This window comes from Aspergillus melleus (genome assembly GCF_016097325.1).
Source record: "Aspergillus melleus strain CBS 546.65 chromosome Unknown contig8, whole genome shotgun sequence".
NCBI classification, from domain to species: Eukaryota; Fungi; Ascomycota; class Eurotiomycetes; order Eurotiales; family Aspergillaceae; genus Aspergillus; species Aspergillus melleus.
Window position 1 is genome coordinate 721,782 of NW_025763377.1, and position 21,732 is coordinate 743,513.

Genomic DNA, 21,732 nt, shown 5'->3' on the forward strand with positions numbered 1-21,732 from the left:
CGAACAATGCAGCTGACGTTTATGTCTAATCAATTTGCGCTCTGGTTATTGGTGCTTGCTGTTGGGACGTTTTCCTTTTCCTGGATCGCGGAATGCCTGCTCTTTCCCGGGCTTGCTCGAGCTCTCAGGCGAATGTACACATTCCTGCGACCACACCACCAGAAGCAGCGCCGCCAGTACAAAATATTGCTGGAAGAAATACGAAAATGAGCCTAGGAACGTTTTCATGGGGTCGTTTTCTAGACATGGGTTATCAATAGACCCGGCCTTGCAACTGGATCATGGATCTTGTCGTCGCATCATGTACTACCCATCCAATCAACCATCATTCTCAGTGTAGACAAATGAATTATGGAACGGCTTTAAGATATGCATAGCTTCCAACAATAGCACCCACGAAAGAAAAAGGACAGACGATAGTAGTAAGATCTGATGACCGGCGTCGCTAGCCCGACCGAGGCCCAAGTATTGCATCACTAGCATCTTTGTGAGTGTTGACGAAACAAAAATCTCATTCAATCCCAAGATTAGCGGGAAAGTGTAGTTAGTTTATGAGTACACGATGCTCTCAAGAGACCCTGATATGATGACTGCAAATTATACCCCAGCACGTTCAATGATCCCAAGGATGCTTCCAACCCAACAAAGCAGGTCCGTCCTTCTTAGCTCGGTACATCAGCTACAGCGCAGAGGAGGTTTCACAGTCAGCATAGTCCAAATTGAACGGTAAAAGTGCGGGATTCGTACGAAAAACCACATGCTGGCACCCAGGGCCGTTGCGGTGAACCGGTAGAGGGGCCGCGCAGGATGGATATGGATTGGGTGGTTCGAGGCCATGTCTGTTGTTAACAAGTCAGAATGACACCAATGACAGAGGAAAAGACAAGGGGGCGACGCAGTACTTCTCTTGGGTTTCAAGGACGGGGGATGATAGCAAGACTCCTCCCGAACATCAACGGAAACAACCGCCCAGCCATAAGGCACGACAGTCATGTGATCCGCCTGGTCTTTGCCGCCGGTTGATTCACCGGCCAAAATTGAACCACCTTTAGGACTCGCAACAATGGGCCGAATAAGGCCGAGAGACGGAACACTGCAAATCTGATCTTTAGTATGAAACATTATGACTCTTACGCAACCTGATCTCTCCGTTCTCTCCGACCGAGCGATTGACATCGTCTAGAACGAGACGTCCTCTGACATCATTAGCTACATACAAACCCGGTAACCCTTTCTCCCCATGGATCATAGGAATTTACACAGCTAACCCAAGATATGGTTCGAACAGGTCCCTAGTCTTAGATGAAATAGCGACGAACACGCAACCCCATTATCAACTTGAACGCTCAAGATTGAAGAACCGCAGCTGGCGCGATATTCGATATTCGATCAACGGCGAACCGCGAATTATTGTCCTGTTCCAGGGCTGCCCTCATTGGAACATCCTTTTACCTCACCTTCTTTCTCATTTTGGTGATCATCAACCCCAGGCTTCTTATAGAACATGGTGGCACCATCCCTGGAAAGAGATGGCAACGGAAATTCCAGATTCCGAGGATGCACCAGCATTCGTGATTTCGAGTTCCTAGGAAAACTTGGGGAGGGTACTTTTGGGTATGTATAAACGCATATATCAGAAGTTGCTTTTGCTGACTTACGGCAGAGAGGTGTATAAAGCACGATCAAAAAGGGATGGCTCAACTGTTGCCCTCAAAAAGATTCTCATGCACAATGAAAAGGATGGAGTAGGTAGTAGCCAAGCTCGCGTCTTCTGCTGCTAATGTCTATACAAAAGTTCCCGATCACTGCTCTGCGTGAAATCAAGCTTCTTAAAATGCTCGCCCATATTAATATTCTCCAGCTGAGGGAGATGGCTGTGGAGCGAAGTAAAGGTGAACCCCCCCCCGGTTCTCTCTCTCGTCGTCCATTGGAATCTTACCTCTACTTAGGTGAGGGGCGAAAGAAGCCGAGCATGTATATGGTAACGCCCTATATGGAGCATGATCTTTCCGGGCTACTTGAGAACCCGGCAGTCAGTTTTACTCAGCCGCAAATAAAGTGCTACATGCTACAATTGCTTGAAGGCCTTAAATATTTGCATGGGGTATCGCTTTGTCTCTAATCCCTATCTTGAGGCCTTGCTTCTAACCTTTTCATAGAATCGTATCTTGCATCGTGACATGAAAGGTGATGTTTGTTTCCCCCCAGAGTGTGGCGCTGAGTGTTAACACCTCCGCAGCTGCGAATCTGCTCATCAACAACAAAGGCATACTACAAATTGCAGACTTCGGACTGGCCCGACCGTACGATGAGGACCCACCTCAGCCTGGGAAAGGTGGAGGGGAGGCCAAGAGGGATTACACCTCTTTAGTCGTGACTCGGTGGTATCGCCCACCGGAATTGCTGCTACAACTGAGACGGTACACCACGGCTATAGACATGTGGGGCGTCGGGTGAGTGTTCTCGTCTGCCTGTCGTTCATTCTGTTATTGACGGTGGTAGGTGTGTTTTTGGGGAAATGTTTAAGGGGAAGCCGATTCTTGCCGGCAGTAGCGACTTGAATCAAGCCCAACTTATATTCAGTCTTGTGGGAGCGCCCACAGAGGAGAACATGCCTGGCTGGAGTTCTTTGCCCGGTTGTGAGGGTGTCAGAGCTTTTGGTCACAAACCTGGGAATTTGCACGAAGTCTTCAAAGAGTATGGCCGTATTCCCCAACCTATCTCCCAACTTTCGCGAGCATGTCCAGGGAGAGTGACTAACAATTTTACAGCCAGAGCCCCGCTGCTATTTCACTGCTTGGTGAACTTCTCAAATTGGACTGGCGGAAAAGGATAACCGCTATCGATGCACTGGAACATCCATACTTTTTCACTCCGCCTCTTCCAGCTCGCCCCGGCGAGATACCCCATTTTGAAGATTCACATGAACTGGATAGAAGAAGGTTTCGTGGACAACGAGCGGCTATGCCACCAGCCCCCGCGGGCGGATCTGTGGGCATTGGGCCAAACGGAGGCTGGGCAACAAACTCCGGAGCCAGGCCTGCAATGGAAACCAAAAACAGTCGCATCCCTGGCGCTGCACGCGTGGGCAAACCAAGTTACGGAAACCAGGGGGGGCATTCAAGGTGGTCTCTGGACCATCGAAATACTGAACCGCATGCAGCACGAGCAAGGCAGGGTACCGAGGACTCAACTCGGGTGGTTCCGCCCTGGCAAAGAGACAGTGGTCTCCCGCCTAAGCCCCCTACGTCTGCTCACCAACCATGGGCTGCAGTTCATTCAAGTAGACCAGCACGTGATAGCACTATTCATCCGGGACGATTCGTGGGCCGCTCAGACGGGAATCTAGACTCCTATGTCCCCAACTACCCAGGTGGCTTCGACAGTCGTAATCGTGAGGGCGAGGGTACTATCTCAAACAGCAACCTGGATCGAGATTGGGATCGACGCAATAACAGGCATGAAACGTCACGTCAAATGAACCGACGAGATTATCCGAGGGAAAACAATCCCCCAAGAAGGCGAAGCCGAAGTCCAGCTTTTAGGGAAGGATTCCATACATCGGATAGACCACCATACCGAAGGTGAAGCGGGTATAAATAATATCAAAGTTTCCCATATAAAGGATTTAAGGTTGTGTTGAGCACGTAAACTGATTGGACGCTAGGACTTTAGCCTAGCGCCTTACTGAATTGCTTTTAGAAACATATCAAGGACAATCAAAGTGTTGAACATTGCCCCAAGATAGCTGCCTACATTTCCTACCAATCAATTAGCACCATCCGAGCTTCCATATCCACGATTCCATGATAATCGCCCCATCGTGCTGGACGGTAGACCGGTGTCGTTGAGAAAATCCCACCAGCGCACCAATATCGGCGGGTCAGGGTCACTCCATATTTTTCTGGTGTTCCTTTCTTTACAGTTTAATGTTTTCCCCGGACAAAGATACACCATTTAATACAAGATCCGAGTCATAATGCGCGCTAGAAACGGTCAGCATGTACATCAAACAGAGGCGTGCGAGTCATGTATCATACAGGAGAGGCTCTCTAGCCTTTCGTATAGATCTTTGATGGTTGTGTTATCGACATTGCTGATGTCAGCCATTAGGTAGGCGACCTGGGTGTTATTAGCCCTGAACGTAGCTGAACTACAATGTGGGAAATGACATACATCACCGCGACTATCCGTCATTTGTTTGTCAACGTTATGATCACCAAGGACCTCGTTTACTGCGGCCCAATAGTTAGCTAAAATTCCACTGTCAATCAAATTGACTCACCTTTTCGTAGAACACCGGGGATGTTCTGGTGAATATAAACGACCTGGTTTGCGAGATTAGCAGTTTTTCTACAAAGGATATAAGGCTGCCGGGAAGTGGGAAATTACCCGAGCATGGTTCGGTTCGTCCATAGTCAAAGAACGAAGAGTGACTTCGGGAAGATTGACAGCGCCCAAAGTGGTGCCTTCGTTAACGTATCTCACCAAAGCATCCGCCACCTCAACACCAATGGCACGCTGCGCTTCCTCGGTACTACCGCCAATATGAGGGGTAAGAATCACGTTCTTGAGACCGCGGAGGTCAGCCCCCCAAGTGTTGAGATCATTGTTGAAGTAGTCACCGTTACCGGCAGGTTCGTTCGGATAAACATCAAGTGCAGCGCCAGCGACACGACCAGAACGCATTGCTTGGATTAATGCCGGGATATCGACAACACTCCCACGGCTAGCGTTTATCAAGTAGCTGCCTGTTTTCATTTGTTCAAATTGAGCTTGACCGATCATGTTTTTCGTCTCTGCGAGCTCGGGGACATGGCATGTGACAAAGTCCGATTGCGAAAGCAAGCTCTCCAAGGTAGGCACTTGGCAGGCAGTTCCTAGGGCCATCAAGTTTACCACGTCGTAGAAAAGAACAGACATGCCCATAGCTTCTGCGAGGACCGATAGCTGAGCACCAATGTGCCCATACCCAATGATACCTGTGACATCTGTTAGCAAAGATACGGCGCCGGAAATTTAACAAAAAGCTGCGAACGTGCCCAGGGTTTTTCCACGAATCTCCCAGCATTTACTGCTGACTTTGTTCCAGGTGCCATTGTGCATCTCATTGGAGCGATCGCCAAGCTGACGAGCAAGAACAATGATCTCGGCAATGACCAGCTCTGCAACACTCCGTGAGTTACTGAACGGAGAGTTGAAAACCGCAATGCCGTGGTCCGCCGCATATTGGAGATCGACTTGATTGGTTCCAATACAGAAACAGCCCACCACTATGAGGTTCCGAGCTTCTTTCAGAACGCGAGCCGTTAGTTTCGTTTTCGAGCGGATACCAATGACATGCACGTCCCTTTGAGCGAGGCAGTGTATTAGCTCTATCAAGATCAATTGAAGGTTGGGGCGCCAAACGAACCGAATTTTCTCTATAAGCTGGTCTTCGGGGAGGGAAGACTTCAGGAACTCCACTTGATAGCCTTGCTTTGTAAGAATCTCTCGGCCAGTTTGGTTCACATTTTCCAAAAGAAGAACCTTGATGTCCTCGGTTGCAAACGGCTTCAAGTGCTTTGCGTTGGGCAAGGGAATTGTTCGATTCGTGAACGCGGAGCCTCCATGACTTGGCGAGTGCGATTGGAACGACGCGGATGGGGAGCCAGAAAGGTTCAGGCTTTGTGAAGCGTTCGGGCTTGCATTGATGTCTCTGGGAAACGATGCCATAACGGTTAAACGAACCAAAGGTGACGAGGGAAAAGGATTGAGACAAACGAAAGACGAGAGATAGGTAAACCAGAACAGAAGGCGGGAAGAAGGGGTGGGAAAAATTGATGAGTACCTGGGGGTAGGTATTGTTTTATGTCAAAGGTAAGGCAAGACACACGAGGTAATTTTTAGCAGCTCCGGGACCGGACCTCTAGAAGTCAACTACTTCTGCCGCTTCTTTGACTCATAGTCATAGGATATGGAGGGGTTCATGGGCATAAACAGAAGGCGGTGGGAGGTGGTCATGGTGCCACCACGGCGGGGCAGAATCCTCGGAGGGGCTCCTTTTTTTTTTTTTTTTCCCCTTTCGGTGGACCCCTCCATGCTAACTGTATGTACTCCGTAGTATACAATATACACGCACTTCTACCCCACCAAAGTGACCAGTGGACCATACTCTATACTTGTCTTATCTTCTTGTCTCTCTTCCTTGCCCCTTTCGCTCTCAAAATCGATCTCATTTACTACTAGTTGACAACCTATTTTCTTCTCCAGATGCGTGTGCGTAAGCAATGTCAAGATAAACTTGAAGTCTATGAATGATAAATGAGATAGGAGCGAGTCTCAACGCCAGTAAATGTTCATAACCACGCAGGTCGATCGATAAGGCTGCCCACTGGCGATAGCTACATTCATACTTGCAAGTTCTGCATCTTCTTTGCAGTCTCCTCGGCGCCATCTGCAGCTTTCGAACCCTGCTTACCTTTCGACTTCTGGGATGTAGTGCCCTTGGGAAGCTCCTTAGTGTAGGGGAGGAATTCAGGGGCGCCCGGAATGTATTTCCTCAGAGGCTCGGGCACAATGAAACCCTATCGAACTTTGCATTAGTAAAGCAGTCAGGAAGCAGCAAGACAATCACAGCACGTACATCTTCTGTTTGGTAATTTTCCAAAATGCAACAAAGCGTCCGCTCGGTTGCACAAAGCGTAGCATTTAGAGCGTGGACATAGGATTTCTTCAAATCCGTGGCCTTCTTGATACCGTAGCGAATTTCCAATGCACGCGACTGGTAATCGGTGCAGTTTGAACAGGAGACCAGTTCCTTATACTCCTTTTGGAAAGGAAACCATGCCTCGAGATCGTATTTTTTGGACGCGGCATTGTTCAATGCTCCGGAAACGATGGCGACAACCTGATACGGAAGTCCAAGAGAGCGGTAGAATTCCTCCGAGGTTGCCATCATCTCATCAAAGGCTTCCCAGGAGTTCTCGGGTTTGGTAATGACGAATTGTTCGATCTGCACAGGAATAAGTATGAAGAGCCGAGCCTAAGTTCATGACACCCTCACCTTTTCAAACTGATGAACCCGAAAGATGCCCCAAGCGTCCTTACCGTGCGCCCCGGCTTCTTTCCGGTAGCAAGTGCTATACCCAGCGTATCTAGGTCCCGAGTCAGTCCAGAAGCCACCTAGTATTTGCATTCGAAGCCACTTACTTAATAGGAAGGTCCTTATCCTGAAGCCACTCTCCGTCATGCAGTGCTGACAGCGGCTGTTCAGAAGTAGCGATCAGATACTTATCCGTGGATTTGTCTTCACTTTCCGTGACCTTGTACAGTTCTTCGTCGAATTGCTCAAGCTGCGCCGTTTTCGCCATCATTTCTCGGAGCATGAATTGAGGAGGCTGGTTTGGTTTGTATCCCTTGCCCCATAGGAACTCCAGACCGTAATTGATCAACGCAAGGTTCAAGAAAAGACCGTAGCCCGTTAGGCAATATCCACGGTGGCCCACGATCTTCACTCCCCTCTCAGGGTCGTAGCCGTCAAGACGGGTGAGAACCTCATGATGAGACAGGCGATCGCATTTTTCAGTGGCAGAGGGTTCGGGTGCCCAGGTTCTTATGATAGCATTGTCGTCCTGGTTTGCATGCTATGAGCAGAATGCATATTCGGAAAACTGTTGGAAGACATACCTCGTTGTTGCTCACGGGAACAGATTCATGAACATAGTTTCCAATGGTCCGAACTTTGATGTCCCTTTGGGTTTCCTTTTGAAGAGCGAGGTCTTCGGCTTCCTTTTTTTGTTTCTCCAGGGCGGCCTTTTGCTCAATTAAGTCACTTGCGTCTTCCTTGTTCTGTATCATATAACGCGTTTAGCTCGGCCTGCATCTATACTCAAGAACCTGCATAGCACCACTGACCTTTTTCTTCTTTCCAATATCCTTGAGGAGCGCGTTCAGTTGGGAGCCAATCTTGTTGACTTCGTAGCGTGCTGCGGTAAGAGCTATGTTAGCCAATCTTTCACACCGAGCAGGCGAACCGCCTATTAAAATCATACCTCGACGGGCTTCTTCGTACAAAGCGACAACCTCATCGACTACATCTTCCGAGGCGAACCGTTTCCGCTGACTCTCCTTGATTTTCTTCAGGTCTCCACCGCGGTCACTGACAAAATCGGCAAGGTCCAACATTTTCAAAGGCAGTTAGCGTCCCAGGCCCAGAGAGACGGACCTTATTTCAGAAACAGGAATGCTGCTAGAAACCGAGAGGAATCTTTGTTGTCGAAAGCAGAGCCGATGTGAGGGGTAAAACCTTAGGTGGCATCGACCTTAGGGCACAAGCAGTAATGCGTGGAAGTAGCCCGCGAGGGAGGGGCTCTCAACTTAGTCAGCCTTTGTCTGCTGCGGATAACTAATTATTAGCCAACGAACTAAACCCACTAGCCAGCCTACAAAGTATAGTACGTACCCGGAGTATGTACGTTCTACTGTATCGCGACTGAGAGAGGGAAAGATATGTTTCTAGGAGCAGAGATCCGGTGTACATGACTCATGTTGCATTTTGATTCCATGCGAGCTGGTTGATTCACCACTCATACGCGACCGGAGACATAAGTAACTGGACAGTGACACTGTCTTACGGGCCTGAATCAATGACCTGATTAGACAAGCGTCTTCCTATTGCTGATGATGGATTCAGTGTCACTCGTATTCCGGCCACGAGCGATAGCCTAGGATCTTCTGAGTAGCTTAGCTGATTAGCGGTGAACTAGGTGAAGATATAACATCGTTATTCGGCATTTAAACAACAGGCAAGCTGAACAGTAAGAGGACAAACGGAATGACAGCCAATATCTCGACAGAAAAGACCTAGTTATTGAATTTAGCAACACACCAAAGTCTACAAGCGCCTTGGTTCTGATTATTATTCTTCGGCTCGAACACGCCCCAGATGTCACATTACATTGCACTTGTTTCCTCCCGTTGGCTGGGACGGGTTTTGCGATTTCTCAATTTCCCCAATCATTAAGTCAAAGGCCCTGTCGACATTGTAGCCAAGGCGAGCGCTGGCCTCGGTGAACGCACAATGGAGATCCTCTACCAGATGCCGGCCTTCGTCTAAAGATACCTGGCGTTGCTCATCTTTGAGATCGCTTTTATTTCCCACGACGACAAGAGGCACATAGTCCGCTCCCTATAATCCTCTCAGCGATCGAAAAGTGAAAGATCCAAAGAAGGAGAAGAAAAAGTAGCAAACGGAGAGGGTACGAAAGGTAACTGTTACTCACAAGATGATTTAGTATCTTATCTCGAATAACTCTGACCATGTCAAAAGACTGTCGGGAAGCCACCGAGTAAACGATGATGTATCCATGGATTCCAATAAAATGTTTTGAATTCAGAATGCTATACTCATCCTATCATTGTATTAGCTTTGGTGGGTATGGGCTCCCACAGCCAACTGTTCTTACTTGACCAGCTGTGTCAACAATCTCCGTTGCAAAATCCTGGCCGTTGAATTTGATGATGCGGCTGAACGTGTTCTCGATGGTCGGGTAATAGCTCTCTACAAAATGGTGTTCAACAAATCGCACTGTAAGGGATGATTTCCCTATATACCAGGAGTTAGATCGAGTCGGTATGGTGGAGTATTCGTTGTATCCTTACCAACAGATCGACTGCCAACAATAGCTATCTTTCGCTGTTTTGGCGCTGCTGGCATTATAGTAGCACTTATGGAAGCAAGCAAATCCAGCAAGAAGACTATTGCAGAGCACGGGAGTTTTGTTGGATCTCCTTGCTGCGTAGAGCCGCGGCGGAAAGGGCGATGAGACAATGTATTTCCAAGTGATCAAGCACTCAAATCTGAGATTATCGTAGGTCGGTCCAAATTAATTAATCAAGGGCGCCTGGTCCAATTGGTTTTGAAGGGACAAGGTCCAGTGTCCGGTGATGGGCGAGTCGGCGAGTCTGGGGTCCGGACGGGTGTGGCAAAATGTCTGGGCTGGATGTCTGAGGTACTCCGGACTACGTACTACTTACTAGCTTTCATGTGGCAAACAGGTCAAACGGGTTTTCCGGTTCAGCGCCAACGGTGGAGAAAACACCACATTTACTGCCGAGAACATTAGTTTGCCAATCTTTATCTTTTAGTTTTTGCTTCCTATCATTATTACTCCTAGTCGAACCCAAATACCCTCAAAAAAGTACAAGAAGCGTATCAGGACAAGCAAGAAAAGGGGAGCCGACTACTAATGCTAGGCGTCAACCTGTCTTAAACTAGATATTATATGTTCGAGCCTCGTGCTGAGTCCAGCGCCTCCATCGTCCCGAGTGTCCATAGGATAAGAGTCCTGCTCCACCTTTTGATGATATTGCAGGAACTCCTCGGCAGTTGACAGTATAAGAGCAAGGCCTTTGTCCAGCACAGTCTCCACCTGAGAAAGAAGTTCTTCATTCTGGCAGAGCGTAGCCAAAAGAATTGATAAATATCCAACAGCAACATTTTTGTGTACTTCAGAGACGGAATTTGCCTGAAATTCGTAAGAATAGGCACCCCTGATAGTTATAGGAAGTCGTCTTACCTTTCCAAGAGATTTGATGCCGTGGGAAAATTGTTGCAGAAGTAGCTGGAAGAAAGAAGTAGAGTTACGTGCCGGCATCAGAAACAAGGCCCTGGAAGATTGGCTTTTTTCTGCCAGGTTGGTGAGCGCACCAAGTGCTAGTATTACAATGTTTAAGGGGCTGTTTTCTTTAGCAGGAGAATCCTCGGGCACATGGCCAAATTCCTCGGCGATGATCCCGACAAGCCCAGCCACTAACTCGGGAGTAGCGAGCTCCTTACAAAGAGATGAGTTGGTGTTAGTTATGTTCATAATTACCCGGATGTAAAGGCCCAAGAGTCTCCGGTTTTGATCAAGCTTATCCGGATAGAGGAGCCAGCGTAGCCGAGAAAGTGACCCAAAGGAACTGCATTGACTATGACTCCAAGGGCCGGATGATAAAACCGTGTAAGAGTCCAATATTGACAACACCAAGGAGAACAATTCGAACTCCTGGGTGGCACTTTCTTGCTCGGGCTCTTTTGCCATAAGTAGCCCGACCAATTGGTCCAACAATGGCGCAGGGATAGGCTCAACGCTGCGGACTTTTTGTCGAAGGCTTTGGAGGAACGTGTTGATGCCATATAGTGCCAAAATACAGGGCGATGTAATTGACGACTGCTCCCCATACACTGCGGAGAATATCTGCTGCAAGTTCTTTCTGAGGGAATGGCGCACGGATTTGGCAAGGCTAGTAGTAGACCGCTGATCTACTAGACACATGAAATTAACGTCCGAGTTGAGGAGTTGAGGAGCAATTTGCATGATCTTCCACCAAAAGCGGCCCGAGAGGACTAAAGAAAAGAATCCACTGTTGAAGATCAGATTGTATGAGCAGAGGGCAAGCGATGCCGAGATAATATCAAGGCCTTCAGTTGTTGATTCCACTATGCGCTCCTCGAAGCCACATTCACAAAACTGGCGAACAAACTGAGGCTCTAGCAGATTTAAACAAAGCCGGGAGTAGCCATCACACCTTTCTGAAAGCGAGTTAGAGGGGCCTTCAACATCATCCAGAATTAATTCAACCGTTTCACAAAAACGAGCTTTTTCTCCAGCTTGCCTAAGCTCGTGAATACTACGAACAGGCTTGCTATCGCTCTTTTCATTATCTTTGTCGTCGACGCTAGACAGTAGCCGAGTATGAAGAACCGATGGACGAGATTGACTTAGGCCATGGCTCTCTGAAGAAGCGACAGATTTGCCGTCCGTGAAACTGTCCAGAAGAGAATTATCGTCTAAAAATGAGCGTTGGCGAGCATAAGTGACCCGGGATCCGCGTAAAATGGACGACGTCGAAGGTGATTGTCGAGTGAGCTCGGCGAAAGACATTGCCCCGCTACGATTGTTCTTGGGCTCTGGAGATGGGTGATACTCTCTCCAAGCAGTACCAGGCTGAGAAGACGTTTGAGAATTATCGAGTTCAGCGGGAGGAAACTCGTCGGTGGTAGAGTCTTCCGAAGGACCTAGCGAATCCACCAATCTCTTCCTTGTCCAGCCAGTTTTTTGATGCTTTCCGGCCGCACGTGGTGGACCTCGCAAACTTTCACTACCCGTGTCTTGTGATGTAGCAAGGCTCTTCCTCTTGAGTGAGGTCACTCGTTCTGTAGGGGCCGTTCGTGCACGCGGTAGAATTAAAGAGGGATCCCCCAGAGCGTGGCCATGATGGTGATTCCGAGAATTCCTTTTATGGAGCGGGTTCGGACTGTTGTTCGTTTGCAGTTGGGTGTGAACGACCTCATCGCTACCAGGATCTGGTGAGTTGCCAGGGCTTCCATCAAGGTCGGAGGCATAGTGATCGACTGCAGATGTTTGAGAACTACTGTGAATATTACCACCCTCAGCTGGCGTCACCTTCGCCCTTCTGTTCGTACACTTCCTCCAAGACGTGCCAAGGTGTCCGCTTTCTTCCTGTTGAATGTGGGGAGTACATTGGCCAGGGGTAGCCGTGGTTGTGCTTTTATATTTATCGACGCTCTTGGATTGTCCAGATTCGTTTTCTGATGGCAGTATTGGATGATTGGAAGACATCACTTCAGAGGACGCTTTGCTATCATGCCTTACCCTACTCGTAACGCGAGGCGCTGGGGTTTTCGGACATTTATTCTTGTCATCCTGAGTGTTGCCGGATCTCGATTTTCCGTAAGTCACTGGCTTCTTTGTCTGACGTCGCATGTCGGGGTATCGCGTCTATCGAACTGCTCAAGATTTGTAATGTGCAATAATGTTGGGTGGTTGAAGAAGGCGATTGATGCCCTGAACGCAATCAAAGGCAATTTTTCGAAACCTATCAATCTGATATTAAGTAGGCTATGGGGTTCAATGGGCATGGGTATATGGTGGGAAAGATGATATCATGAACTGTGAAAGTAACCTCGCCGGGTAGCCGATTCACGGATATCATTGATTGAATTGTATTGATTGGAAGAATGAATGCTGGCTGCTATTTGCGGGGCCCATGGGGCATCCACGAAGACTTCACCTAGTGGGCCGAGGGTAAGTGATCGTTGTAGGTAACAGAACAAATTCGAAGTACTCCGTAACTACAGAAGTAACTACCTTAGTTATGGATATCGCCAGGAGGGCAGATGAATAATCAGTACTACCTTAACTTAGTCATGGTTAAACGACTAACTTAACGTAATCGGACAGCGAACCGCCGCGACACCGAACCGCCGTTTCTCACTATAACTACCACTATAAAAATTGGAACTCTATCATTTATATAAAATAGAAGATTTCCTTCCAAAGGCTGTTTTAACTATATAAACTAAATATATTTTACATCAAAATAAATAAAATGATCCAAAGGTTACTTAGTTTTATAGATAATAAAACTTATATTACAATATTTAATTCTCGAATGCGATAGTTCCTATACTCAAATATAAAAGTATTTTATATTGTAATGAGAGTAAAAAGAGACTATTAAAATTGTAATTTTGTATAAAGTCTTAATAAAGTGATTTAATATGATATAACTTACTATTGTATTCTTATCATTCATCAATATCTATATCTGTTGTAAAGTTCCAATTTTTATAGTGGTAGTTATAGTGAGAAAACGACGGTGCTGTCCGATTACGTTAACGTAAACCACAAGCGAGTCGCGAATCTGAGCGAGCCGCGAATTTGTATTCCCATACAATTTGGCACTTTTCAATTTGGAGTATCTCCACCATACCTCTATTCTAAAAAAATATATTAAAGACCTGAAGTATTATATAGGTAAGTAGTATAATATCTTTTTTATATAATAAAGAAACCTATGGGAGTCTTTAATACATAACCAGCTTTATAATACAGTATAATTTATAATACCTGGACAATTAGCCTAATAAATAGATTAAAATTTAGTACATTATCGTTAAATAGTGTCATATAATTCTAGTTTTAAATAGTATCTTATACGACATAGAAATGGCTGAGATATCCCGAGTTCAAAAGCGCCATTTTGTATGGGAATACAAATTCGCGGCTCGCTCAGATTCGCGACTCGCTTGTGGTTTACGTTAACTAACTAGAAGTACGCTGCTGCCGTTCAAGAAATTTAACGTGATCACAAACGTTCTGTGATCACAGTGGGAACACAAGAAGGCTCTCCTGTTCATACACAAAATCCAAAATAGAGAAGATGTCATGATATAGAAGCTGGCTGAAATCCCATACCTCTCATGTAGATAGGTTAGCTGTCCTGTGCCTAATCCCGTCATCTGTGCAGAGTAGGTACTATGTATGTACAGTAAGGTACCTACCTAAGGTATCCTTTCCTAGGTATCTTCCTAGGTGCAGTATGTACTCCGTGCCTGACTACCAGCTGTCTTATCCATACATCCATATATGTACATGTGCCTGTGTAGAGATAGGTACTGTGCGTCATCTGAAAATTGCCTACCTACAGTAGTAATGGTAAATCCTTCTATGGGTCTGATACGAACCCAGGTATTGTATGTAACCACCGTACCTTATCTTACGATGTACAGGTACAGTACATGCACATATCGGCACACCCCGATCCTTTTCCGCTCCTCGGACTTTAAAAATCCAATTTCGGGCCACACTCCAGAGTGCCCTTGCAAGGTCTGGATAGTGCTACATCATTCTGCATCATTTCTGGTTTCTTTTTCACTTTCGCGGCGGAGCCTTGTTACATCTCATTGAAAGAAGTGGCCGGCAGTCATGGCTAACGAAGTAACGGAATCCATTCCTTCTCCCGCGCAAGGAGTCGGCCCGATATACTGGCCAGAGGGCGAAAAGCCAACAGCCACAGTATCTAAAGATATATCTTATGACAATGTCCATGTCTTACCTCAAACGCCTCAGCTGATTGCCCTCTTGACGTAAGAAACGGACATAGCTTTCGGATAGACATACGGGCCTAGAAGCGTGGCTAACTCTTCAATAGTATGATCAGAGACAAGAGAACCAGTCGTGCTGATTTTATCTTCTATTCAAACAGAATCATTCGTCTATTGGTTGAAGAAGGCCTAAACCACCTTCCAGTTGTGGAGCAATCAGTCACGACTCCTGTAGGTCGAGCCTATCTCGGTGTTAGATTTGAAGGCAAAATATGCGGCGTGTCAATTATGAGGGCAGGTGAGGCAATGGAGCAGGGGTTGAGGGATTGTTGCCGATCGGTCCGCATAGGGAAAATCTTGATACAGAGAGACGAAGAGACATGCAAACCAAAACTGTTCTATGAGAAGCTTCCTACCGATATATCTAGCCGCTGGGTTTTGCTGCTCGATCCGATGTTTGCAACTGGTAAGTGGGACACACCAACGGCCCAGTAGGTTCTGTTAACCTAAACTTGTGCAGGAGGCTCCGCTACCCTTGCTGTTGAGATCCTGAAGGCGAAGGGTGTGCCCGAGGATCGCATCTTATTCCTGAACCTCATTGCTAGTCCCTCCGGGGTTGCGGATTTTGCTGAACGCTTTCCCAAACTCAGAGTTGTCACTGCTTTCATTGACCAAGGCTTGGATGACAAAAAGTAAGTGCTATTTTCTTACTGCTGAGTGAAAGGAAGAAAGTTTTAATATGTATTGCAGGTACATAATTCCGGGTCTTGGTGACTTTGGTGACCGATACTATACCCTATAAGTGTCACAGAGATTGCGTACACGTAGTTGATTCAGCAGAGGATTTATCCCATTGCGTGCGGAATTACGCCTAGCCGCATAGATCAACGGCGTCTACTGCTCACAGCTCACAGTTCTAGGGTGTGGAATGTCGATCAAGGAAACTTTGCGTGGGGGGAAGGTATAAGTAGGTCTCGAGGTCTCTGACTATTTCTGGGCCATGTTCTAAAACTAAACACCTGCGGTTTGTTGCCAATGAGTATCAATTTAGCATAAACACAGAATGAAGAGGGAAAGGAGAAAGGTATTCATTATCAATAGCTAGTAGGAAATTGTAATTGTCCACTAAACTTTGCAGGAGTAGATTTAATAATCATCATTGTGTGCATCCAGCCGGGCAGCACTATCTCCGACTTCTTGCTCACCGGAAGATAAAGTATGTCCAGTGGAATGCATGTTTGAAGTATTTGGTTCATATTTGTGCGCAGCATCTTTAGCCACCGCATCGCATGCATCGACCCAGTCAGAGTACACATCAACGGCAGCAGAAAGATCTAGAGCAAATGTCAGGTCCAGGTAAAGAGGGTATGAAGTATTGAACATGGCACATACAATTGATACCTGTTTGAAATCTCTGCCCGCAAACTTTGCAGGACAGATTCCCTAGACCCAACTTCTTGTCCAGTTTGATAATAACAGAATTTTCATGGTTGCAAAATAAACATGCAAATGTTGTCGGGAGTGACTCTCTCTTTTTTTCAGATAGTTGTCAGCACCAGTGGCATAGAGGATGTTGGCAGAATCACCTTCTTCGGTCCCTGGGGTTGTCTACTCGACTTCTTCCGCTTGCCCTATTGACGAGAAATGACGTTAGCGACTCGTTCAAAGGATAGCAACTACTTCAATTAACAATCAAACAGAGTCATAAATATACCATCGTGGAAAGTTTGCGCGTAAAAGACCGGCGATGAAATTGAGATCAGGGTAGGTTTAGATATGCTGAGGCATCTGCGAACGGCGGGATGCGTAGTTGTTGTAAGTTTGAAGACCATGCACCTCCACGCGTAGGGAGGCGAATCATGGAAGATCCGGTTTCATTTACTGAAGCTGGGCGTGTTGGTTAGCCAAGCGCTCAAGGGACATGGATTGTATAATTACCGGGCAGTGGTAAGTCAACCACCTACAGAGTAGGTACGTTGGTAGGTATCCTACGGGAGTACCGTGCCTCTTAATTCCTACCTTAGACTAAACTCGGGTTACATCATTTCCATTACCGATGGGGTTGTACGGAGTAGTTAGTCATCAGTAACTTACTCCGTAGTTAGACGTTACAGCAACTGCTGACCCTTATCGATAAAGAAACCAAAGTGGAAAAGTACACCAGCCTACCCCATATTTCATACATCTTTCTAGATTGGCCCTGTTACAAAATGTGGCTACTGGCTACACTTCATTACTGCTACCCGACAATTATTCTATCAGCACGTAGGTTCATGTCACAGTTGCCTACACCTAACGACGGAGTAAGGTACCTACACTGTATAAGTGGTGATCACGGGAATGGAAAATCCAACCAGCCTTGAGTGGCAAATTATCCATGCCGCTTTCTGGTGTATGCACTAGGAATCGTAGACCCTAGGGAGTATGTGCCTCTTCGATCTGATTGTCCACGGACCATTCGAGTACTCCCATACCCCCCTCCCCTGTAAAAGACCGTACAACTTATAGACCACAGAAATGGGTAGAGATCTTCGCGCTGGTTATGTCGAATTTCCATAGAGTGTAAACTACCGGCCTACGTCAAATTGCTGTATATCTCCTATCTTTCTGCTTTATAGCCTTCTTCTGCATGTGTTGTTTTCAGACTCAGTCTCCACCCCTGTCTCAACTGCGTAACGTAACCAATAGAAGCTTTCAGGCCATTGATTCAAAATTGCGCAACCATTGAATAGTTGATTACATATTATTATGGACATGCCCGGAATTCAATCTCTAAAATTGAAGGTTCAGTGAGGGTTCCTACATCGTCTTATCGTATGATGTGCATATGAGTAGCCGTCAATTATAAAGAAGATGACAAGGTAACAAGAAAAGATTTGAGGCTAACTTATCTCTGGAGCTCGAAGTGCTCTGAGATTGCCGGGTATGGGGAGTACATCTCCATGGATATTGCCACAAACGAGAAGTGAATTGATTGCTGAGTACGGACAGGTTCCATCTATTATTGAAGGAGGTTGATGTGACGCTAATCTGAATCCAGGGATGGTAACATGTATTGAAATGAGCTGTAATTTACACCGCGCTGCTACCACTTGGTATGTTTGTGGGGGACCGAGAAATTACATAATACACTGGTAGGGCCGACGCCTCGCTTAACTGAACTTTTTCTGTGGGATTTTGTTTTCAACTCCCATCCCGTCGACCCAGTAGCGTCAAGAGTACCGACTGCCCCCAGCGTGGTGTTCTATACTTGGCTGTCTTCGACAATTGCAAGATAGGCTAAAGTCGCAGATATGGCTGTTGGAAAGTATGGACGCGCCCTTCACTGCAATATGTTGCCGTTGAGAGTACCAGAATTGTCCGTGGCTGACGATTGATAGGAACAAGCGCTTGTCCAAGGGCAAGAAGGGCATCAAGAAGAGAACCGTCGATCCTTTCTCCAGGAAGGATGAGTACTCTGTGAAGGTAGGATTTCAGACTTCTTTGATTTGGCCATCGCTCACATAAAGCAGGCTCCTTCGACCTTCCAGACCAGGGAGTATGTCTACCGCTCATATCCGCATATTTGTTTTAGCACCTTGGGCGAAGAAACGACAGCTGACGATGAACTTTGAAGTGTTGGAAAAACTCTTGTGAACCGCACCAGTGGTCTCAAGAATGCGAACGACTCTCTGAAGGGACGGATTTTCGAGGTCTCTCTCGCTGACCTGCAGAACGATGAAGACCATGCTTTCCGCAAGGTCAAGCTTCGTGTCGACGAGATCCAAGGAAAGAACTGCTTGACCAACTTCCACGGACTGGACTTTACGACCGACAAGCTGCGATCCCTCGTTCGAAAGTGGCAATCGCTTATCGAGGCCAACGTGACGGTGAAGACGACTGACGACTACCTTCTTCGTCTGTTTGCGATCGCTTTCACCAAGAGACGCCCCAACCAGATCAAGAAGACCACATATGCTCGCTCGTCTCAGATTCGCGCAATCCGGAAGAAGATGACCGAGATCATTCAGCGGGAGGCGGCCAGCTGCTCCCTGGCCCAGCTCACCACCAAGCTGATTCCCGAGGTTATCGGACGCGAGATTGAGAAGTCTACTCAGGGAATCTATCCCCTTCAAAATGTGGGTTTCTACTCGGCGTCATTCTTGAAACCAGCTAAATAGTTTCCAGGTCCACATCCGCAAGGTCAAGCTTCTCAAGTCTCCCAAGTTCGATCTCGGTGCCTTGCTCAACTTGCACGGGGAGTCTGCTACTGACGACAAGGGTCACAAGGTCGAGAGGGAGTTCAAGGAGCAAGTTCTCCAGACCGTTTAATGCTTTGATACACTGATGTTTGTTCGGAGCTGATGTCGGTATCGGTGCTCGGTTTCAGGCTGTTGATGATTTTCCCATAAGTCAATAAAAATTTCCTCGACTTTCATGTTCAACCAATCGGTAACTTGACTTTTCTTTGGATACTGCTTCTCTGTTATGGAAGGGAAAGCTATGTAGCTCATTGTAGTTGATAAGTTCCCCTAGTGGTAGCCCTGATCGTCAATTTATCGATCCTGAACCTGAGTAGTTGCAAATCAAGGCATTCTATCCCTTCTACGGGAGTCTCGAGAATCAAACAGATTGAGATGGATCGTTTTGCCTTAATTCGCTCCCACTAAAGGTCTGACAATCTACAAGAGATGGCTGGGCGGTTAAATGGTTCTTTTTAAGCTGCCCTTGCGGTATGTTTTCTATGGAGAAAGAAAGGTGGACTGAAAGACAAGCGTAGACAATAAGATCTTGAAAGTTGATAGTAACCATTCCAAATCAATTACCAATCACGGTTCCTGCATGGGAACTTTTGATCCCTAACCCATCTTGTGGCTGCTGAAGAGGTGGACCATCACTTAAAAAAAAATTCCGACCATTTTATATATTTGAATAGCTGATTGATTGTTTGATTGACCTTTGATTCAATTATACTCCATTTCGGCACCTGCACAGGGCTACGCTAGTGTTTTTAGTAGCAGTGTAACATAAAATCCTATACAATCATTATAAGCGCTCAACTAGAATGCCTGAGGCACTGATTGAGCCAGCCAGGCAGCTAAGACAGTGTAATGACAGAACTGCAGGTGTGGAATGTCACGCCCCGGCTTGGCTGAGCACGTGACATGAGTGATTGCCTGTCTAGAAGAGTCTTGAATGTGACGGTCTACAAAGGAACTAATAAAAGACAAGTTTGTTTATGACTTGTAGTCAAGCAATTTTCTTATTGTAAGGGGAAGCCCGGCAGAGGATCGGCTCTTATTTAGGCACTTAACCCCCTTAACTAAAGATACTAGATATGTCAGAATGATCTTGGATATAGACCTCGCTGTGACGGTCTACAAAGGAGCTTAGTAAAAGATAAGTTTGTTTATGATTTATAATCAACCAATTTTCTTATAGAAAAGATAAAAACTATTTAATAAAAGATTTTTAAATTTTTATATATTAACAAAATTTAATTAAATATAAAGATCTTTTTTTTTAAAAAATTGTTTACAAAAATACTAAAATCTTTTTTAAAATCTTTTTAAATAATTAATTAATTATAATATCAAATTATAATAATATTTTTTTAAAAAAAGATTAATTTTATAACTATACAAATCTATTAAATTAACAAATCATTATTATTATATTTATTTAAAAATTTATTATTACTTGTAATAACAAATTAATTATTAAATTATTATAATAATTTTAATTTATTTAAATATTGATTATAAATAAAAAATTAATTATTTTAAAAAAGATTTAAATACAAATATTAAATATACTTTTATTTAAAAAATAATTTTAATTTAAACATATATTTCATTTATTTTATAATTTTATATAGATTAATTTATTAATTATCAAACTTGTAATTTGATTAATTTAATTTTTAATTTTTTATAATAATATATATTTAATTGTTAATTACAAAATCTATTAACTTTTGATATTTATTAATTTATTAATTTATTTTGATTTAAATAAGTTTTGCTGCAGTGGATGAAAATGCGATGAAAATGTCGATAAGACGGTCGATATTCATTAGTATGGAGATGATTGCTGAATGATTGAATTGACTAAGTCTGACTACTTTAAAGTGGCCAGAAACTAGAATAAAACATACATATCATAACCGCAGAAATCTTAGAATTATTTGTAGAAATTATTTTCGCATTTTATCAAATAGTAATATGAAAACAGCTAATAAATGATATTGTAACAAAATGATAGAATTTTAAATGCGATATTTTTATGAGTTAATTAAATATATTAATAGAAAAAAATATATAAATAAAGATAATGAAATAAAAATGCAATAAATAAAAAAATAAAATAAAAAAATAATAATAATAATTAAATTTAAATAAAATAATAATATAATTAGAATGATGTTTTATATTCAATAATAAGATTGAAAATGTTTAAATTGTTAACATAAATTTATTTTTTTAATAAAATAATTATATTAAAACATAAAATATTGCATATAAAAAATTTTATTACATTTAATGCAAATGACGTGTTAATCAATGATATATTTAATTTCATAATAATTTTTTTGATAAAAACATTATCATGTTTTATTTGGATAAAATTAAACTGTTTATATTGATATTTGAAAAAATCAACATTGAATTGTACAAATTCGAGTTAAATAATAAAAAATAAAAAATGAATATAGAATGTTTGTGATAATTTTAAGTAATATATGAAATGATCGACATATTTGAGAATTTTAAAAGATTTTGTATATTATTAAAAAAGATAATAATTAAGTTAATGTATAATAGATATAATATAGTTTTAATATAAATAAATAAAAATCTTGTTTTTGGATTTGATTT

At 44.4% G+C, this 21,732-nt stretch overlaps 8 protein-coding genes across 9 annotated transcripts; 3 read left to right on the plus strand and 5 right to left on the minus strand.

Annotated features, from left to right (window-relative positions):
- Positions 1 to 496: 496 nt before the first annotated feature.
- Positions 497 to 1,122, minus strand: LDX57_012360 (uncharacterized protein; the record flags this gene model as incomplete). The annotated part of the gene is made up of 3 exons (XM_046094100.1): positions 497 to 679; positions 748 to 839; positions 903 to 1,122. The coding sequence occupies 3 exons, from the start codon at positions 1,120 to 1,122 to the stop codon at positions 614 to 616; spliced, it is 378 nt and encodes a 125-aa protein (XP_045950079.1). The 3' UTR covers positions 497 to 613.
- BUR1 (serine/threonine protein kinase, CMGC, CDC2/CDK subfamily) lies at positions 954 to 3,986 on the plus strand. Of its 2 annotated transcripts, XM_046094102.1 has the most exons (8): positions 954 to 1,224; positions 1,289 to 1,614; positions 1,664 to 1,892; positions 1,950 to 2,104; positions 2,160 to 2,187; positions 2,240 to 2,453; positions 2,503 to 2,697; positions 2,772 to 3,986. In XM_046094102.1, exons 3-8 carry the CDS (start codon positions 1,781 to 1,783, stop codon positions 3,586 to 3,588), a joined length of 1,521 nt encoding a protein of 506 aa, XP_045950080.1. In that variant the 5' UTR covers positions 954 to 1,224; positions 1,289 to 1,614; positions 1,664 to 1,780; the 3' UTR covers positions 3,589 to 3,986. The 2 variants fall into 2 exon arrangements, with proteins under 2 accessions (XP_045950080.1, XP_045950081.1); XM_046094101.1 differs by lacking the exons at positions 954 to 1,224; positions 1,289 to 1,614 and having other exon boundaries at positions 1,857 to 2,104.
- SER33 (D-3-phosphoglycerate dehydrogenase) lies at positions 3,958 to 5,715 on the minus strand (the record flags this gene model as incomplete). The annotated part of the gene is made up of 7 exons (XM_046094103.1): positions 3,958 to 3,986; positions 4,041 to 4,122; positions 4,177 to 4,235; positions 4,286 to 4,328; positions 4,393 to 4,982; positions 5,043 to 5,350; positions 5,414 to 5,715. The coding sequence occupies 7 exons, from the start codon at positions 5,713 to 5,715 to the stop codon at positions 3,958 to 3,960; spliced, it is 1,413 nt and encodes a 470-aa protein (XP_045950082.1).
- A 674-nt stretch (positions 5,716 to 6,389) lies between these two features.
- Positions 6,390 to 8,166, minus strand: SES1 (serine--tRNA ligase SES1; the record flags this gene model as incomplete). The annotated part of the gene is made up of 7 exons (XM_046094104.1): positions 6,390 to 6,566; positions 6,626 to 6,994; positions 7,046 to 7,136; positions 7,192 to 7,613; positions 7,669 to 7,830; positions 7,897 to 7,967; positions 8,034 to 8,166. 7 exons carry the CDS (start codon positions 8,164 to 8,166, stop codon positions 6,390 to 6,392), a joined length of 1,425 nt encoding a protein of 474 aa, XP_045950083.1.
- Positions 8,167 to 8,340: 174 nt separating this feature from the next.
- rhbA (Rheb family small GTPase rhbA) lies at positions 8,341 to 9,991 on the minus strand. Its single transcript, XM_046094105.1, has 5 exons — positions 9,643 to 9,991; positions 9,447 to 9,586; positions 9,264 to 9,392; positions 8,444 to 9,169; positions 8,341 to 8,373 (listed from the first exon to the last, which is right to left on the minus strand). Exons 1-4 carry the CDS (start codon positions 9,695 to 9,697, stop codon positions 8,930 to 8,932), a joined length of 564 nt encoding a protein of 187 aa, XP_045950084.1. The 5' UTR covers positions 9,698 to 9,991; the 3' UTR covers positions 8,341 to 8,373; positions 8,444 to 8,929.
- A 5,190-nt stretch (positions 9,992 to 15,181) lies between these two features.
- FUR1 (uracil phosphoribosyltransferase) lies at positions 15,182 to 15,677 on the plus strand (the record flags this gene model as incomplete). Its single annotated transcript, XM_046094106.1, has 3 exons — positions 15,182 to 15,341; positions 15,396 to 15,567; positions 15,626 to 15,677. The coding sequence occupies 3 exons, from the start codon at positions 15,182 to 15,184 to the stop codon at positions 15,675 to 15,677; spliced, it is 384 nt and encodes a 127-aa protein (XP_045950085.1).
- Positions 15,678 to 16,021: 344 nt separating this feature from the next.
- Positions 16,022 to 16,592, minus strand: LDX57_012367 (transcription elongation factor 1 family protein; the record flags this gene model as incomplete). Its single annotated transcript, XM_046094107.1, has 4 exons — positions 16,022 to 16,209; positions 16,268 to 16,406; positions 16,462 to 16,506; positions 16,590 to 16,592. 4 exons carry the CDS (start codon positions 16,590 to 16,592, stop codon positions 16,022 to 16,024), a joined length of 375 nt encoding a protein of 124 aa, XP_045950086.1.
- Positions 16,593 to 17,973: 1,381 nt separating this feature from the next.
- On the plus strand, positions 17,974 to 19,186 carry rps1 (40S ribosomal protein eS1; the record flags this gene model as incomplete). The annotated part of the gene is made up of 5 exons (XM_046094108.1): positions 17,974 to 18,182; positions 18,256 to 18,340; positions 18,388 to 18,413; positions 18,492 to 18,993; positions 19,043 to 19,186. Exons 1-5 carry the CDS (start codon positions 18,169 to 18,171, stop codon positions 19,184 to 19,186), a joined length of 771 nt encoding a protein of 256 aa, XP_045950087.1. The 5' UTR covers positions 17,974 to 18,168.
- Positions 19,187 to 21,732: the final 2,546 nt, after the last annotated feature.

Coding starts and splice junctions, on each gene's coding strand:
- rhbA (XM_046094105.1), bottom strand. CDS start 9,697: ATGCCAGCAGCGCCAAAACAGCGAAAGATAGCTATTGTTGGCAGTCGA. Junction 9,587..9,642: donor TGTTGGCAGTCGATCTGTTG/GTAAGGATACAA, acceptor CCTGGTATATAG/GGAAATCATCCCTTACAGTG. Junction 9,393..9,446: donor TTGTTGACACAGCTGGTCAA/GTAAGAACAGTT, acceptor ATACAATGATAG/GATGAGTATAGCATTCTGAA.
- BUR1 (XM_046094102.1), top strand. CDS start 1,781: ATGTCTATACAAAAGTTCCCGATCACTGCTCTGCGTGAAATCAAGCTT. Junction 1,893..1,949: donor GGCTGTGGAGCGAAGTAAAG/GTGAACCCCCCC, acceptor ACCTCTACTTAG/GTGAGGGGCGAAAGAAGCCG. Junction 2,105..2,159: donor GCCTTAAATATTTGCATGGG/GTATCGCTTTGT, acceptor ACCTTTTCATAG/AATCGTATCTTGCATCGTGA.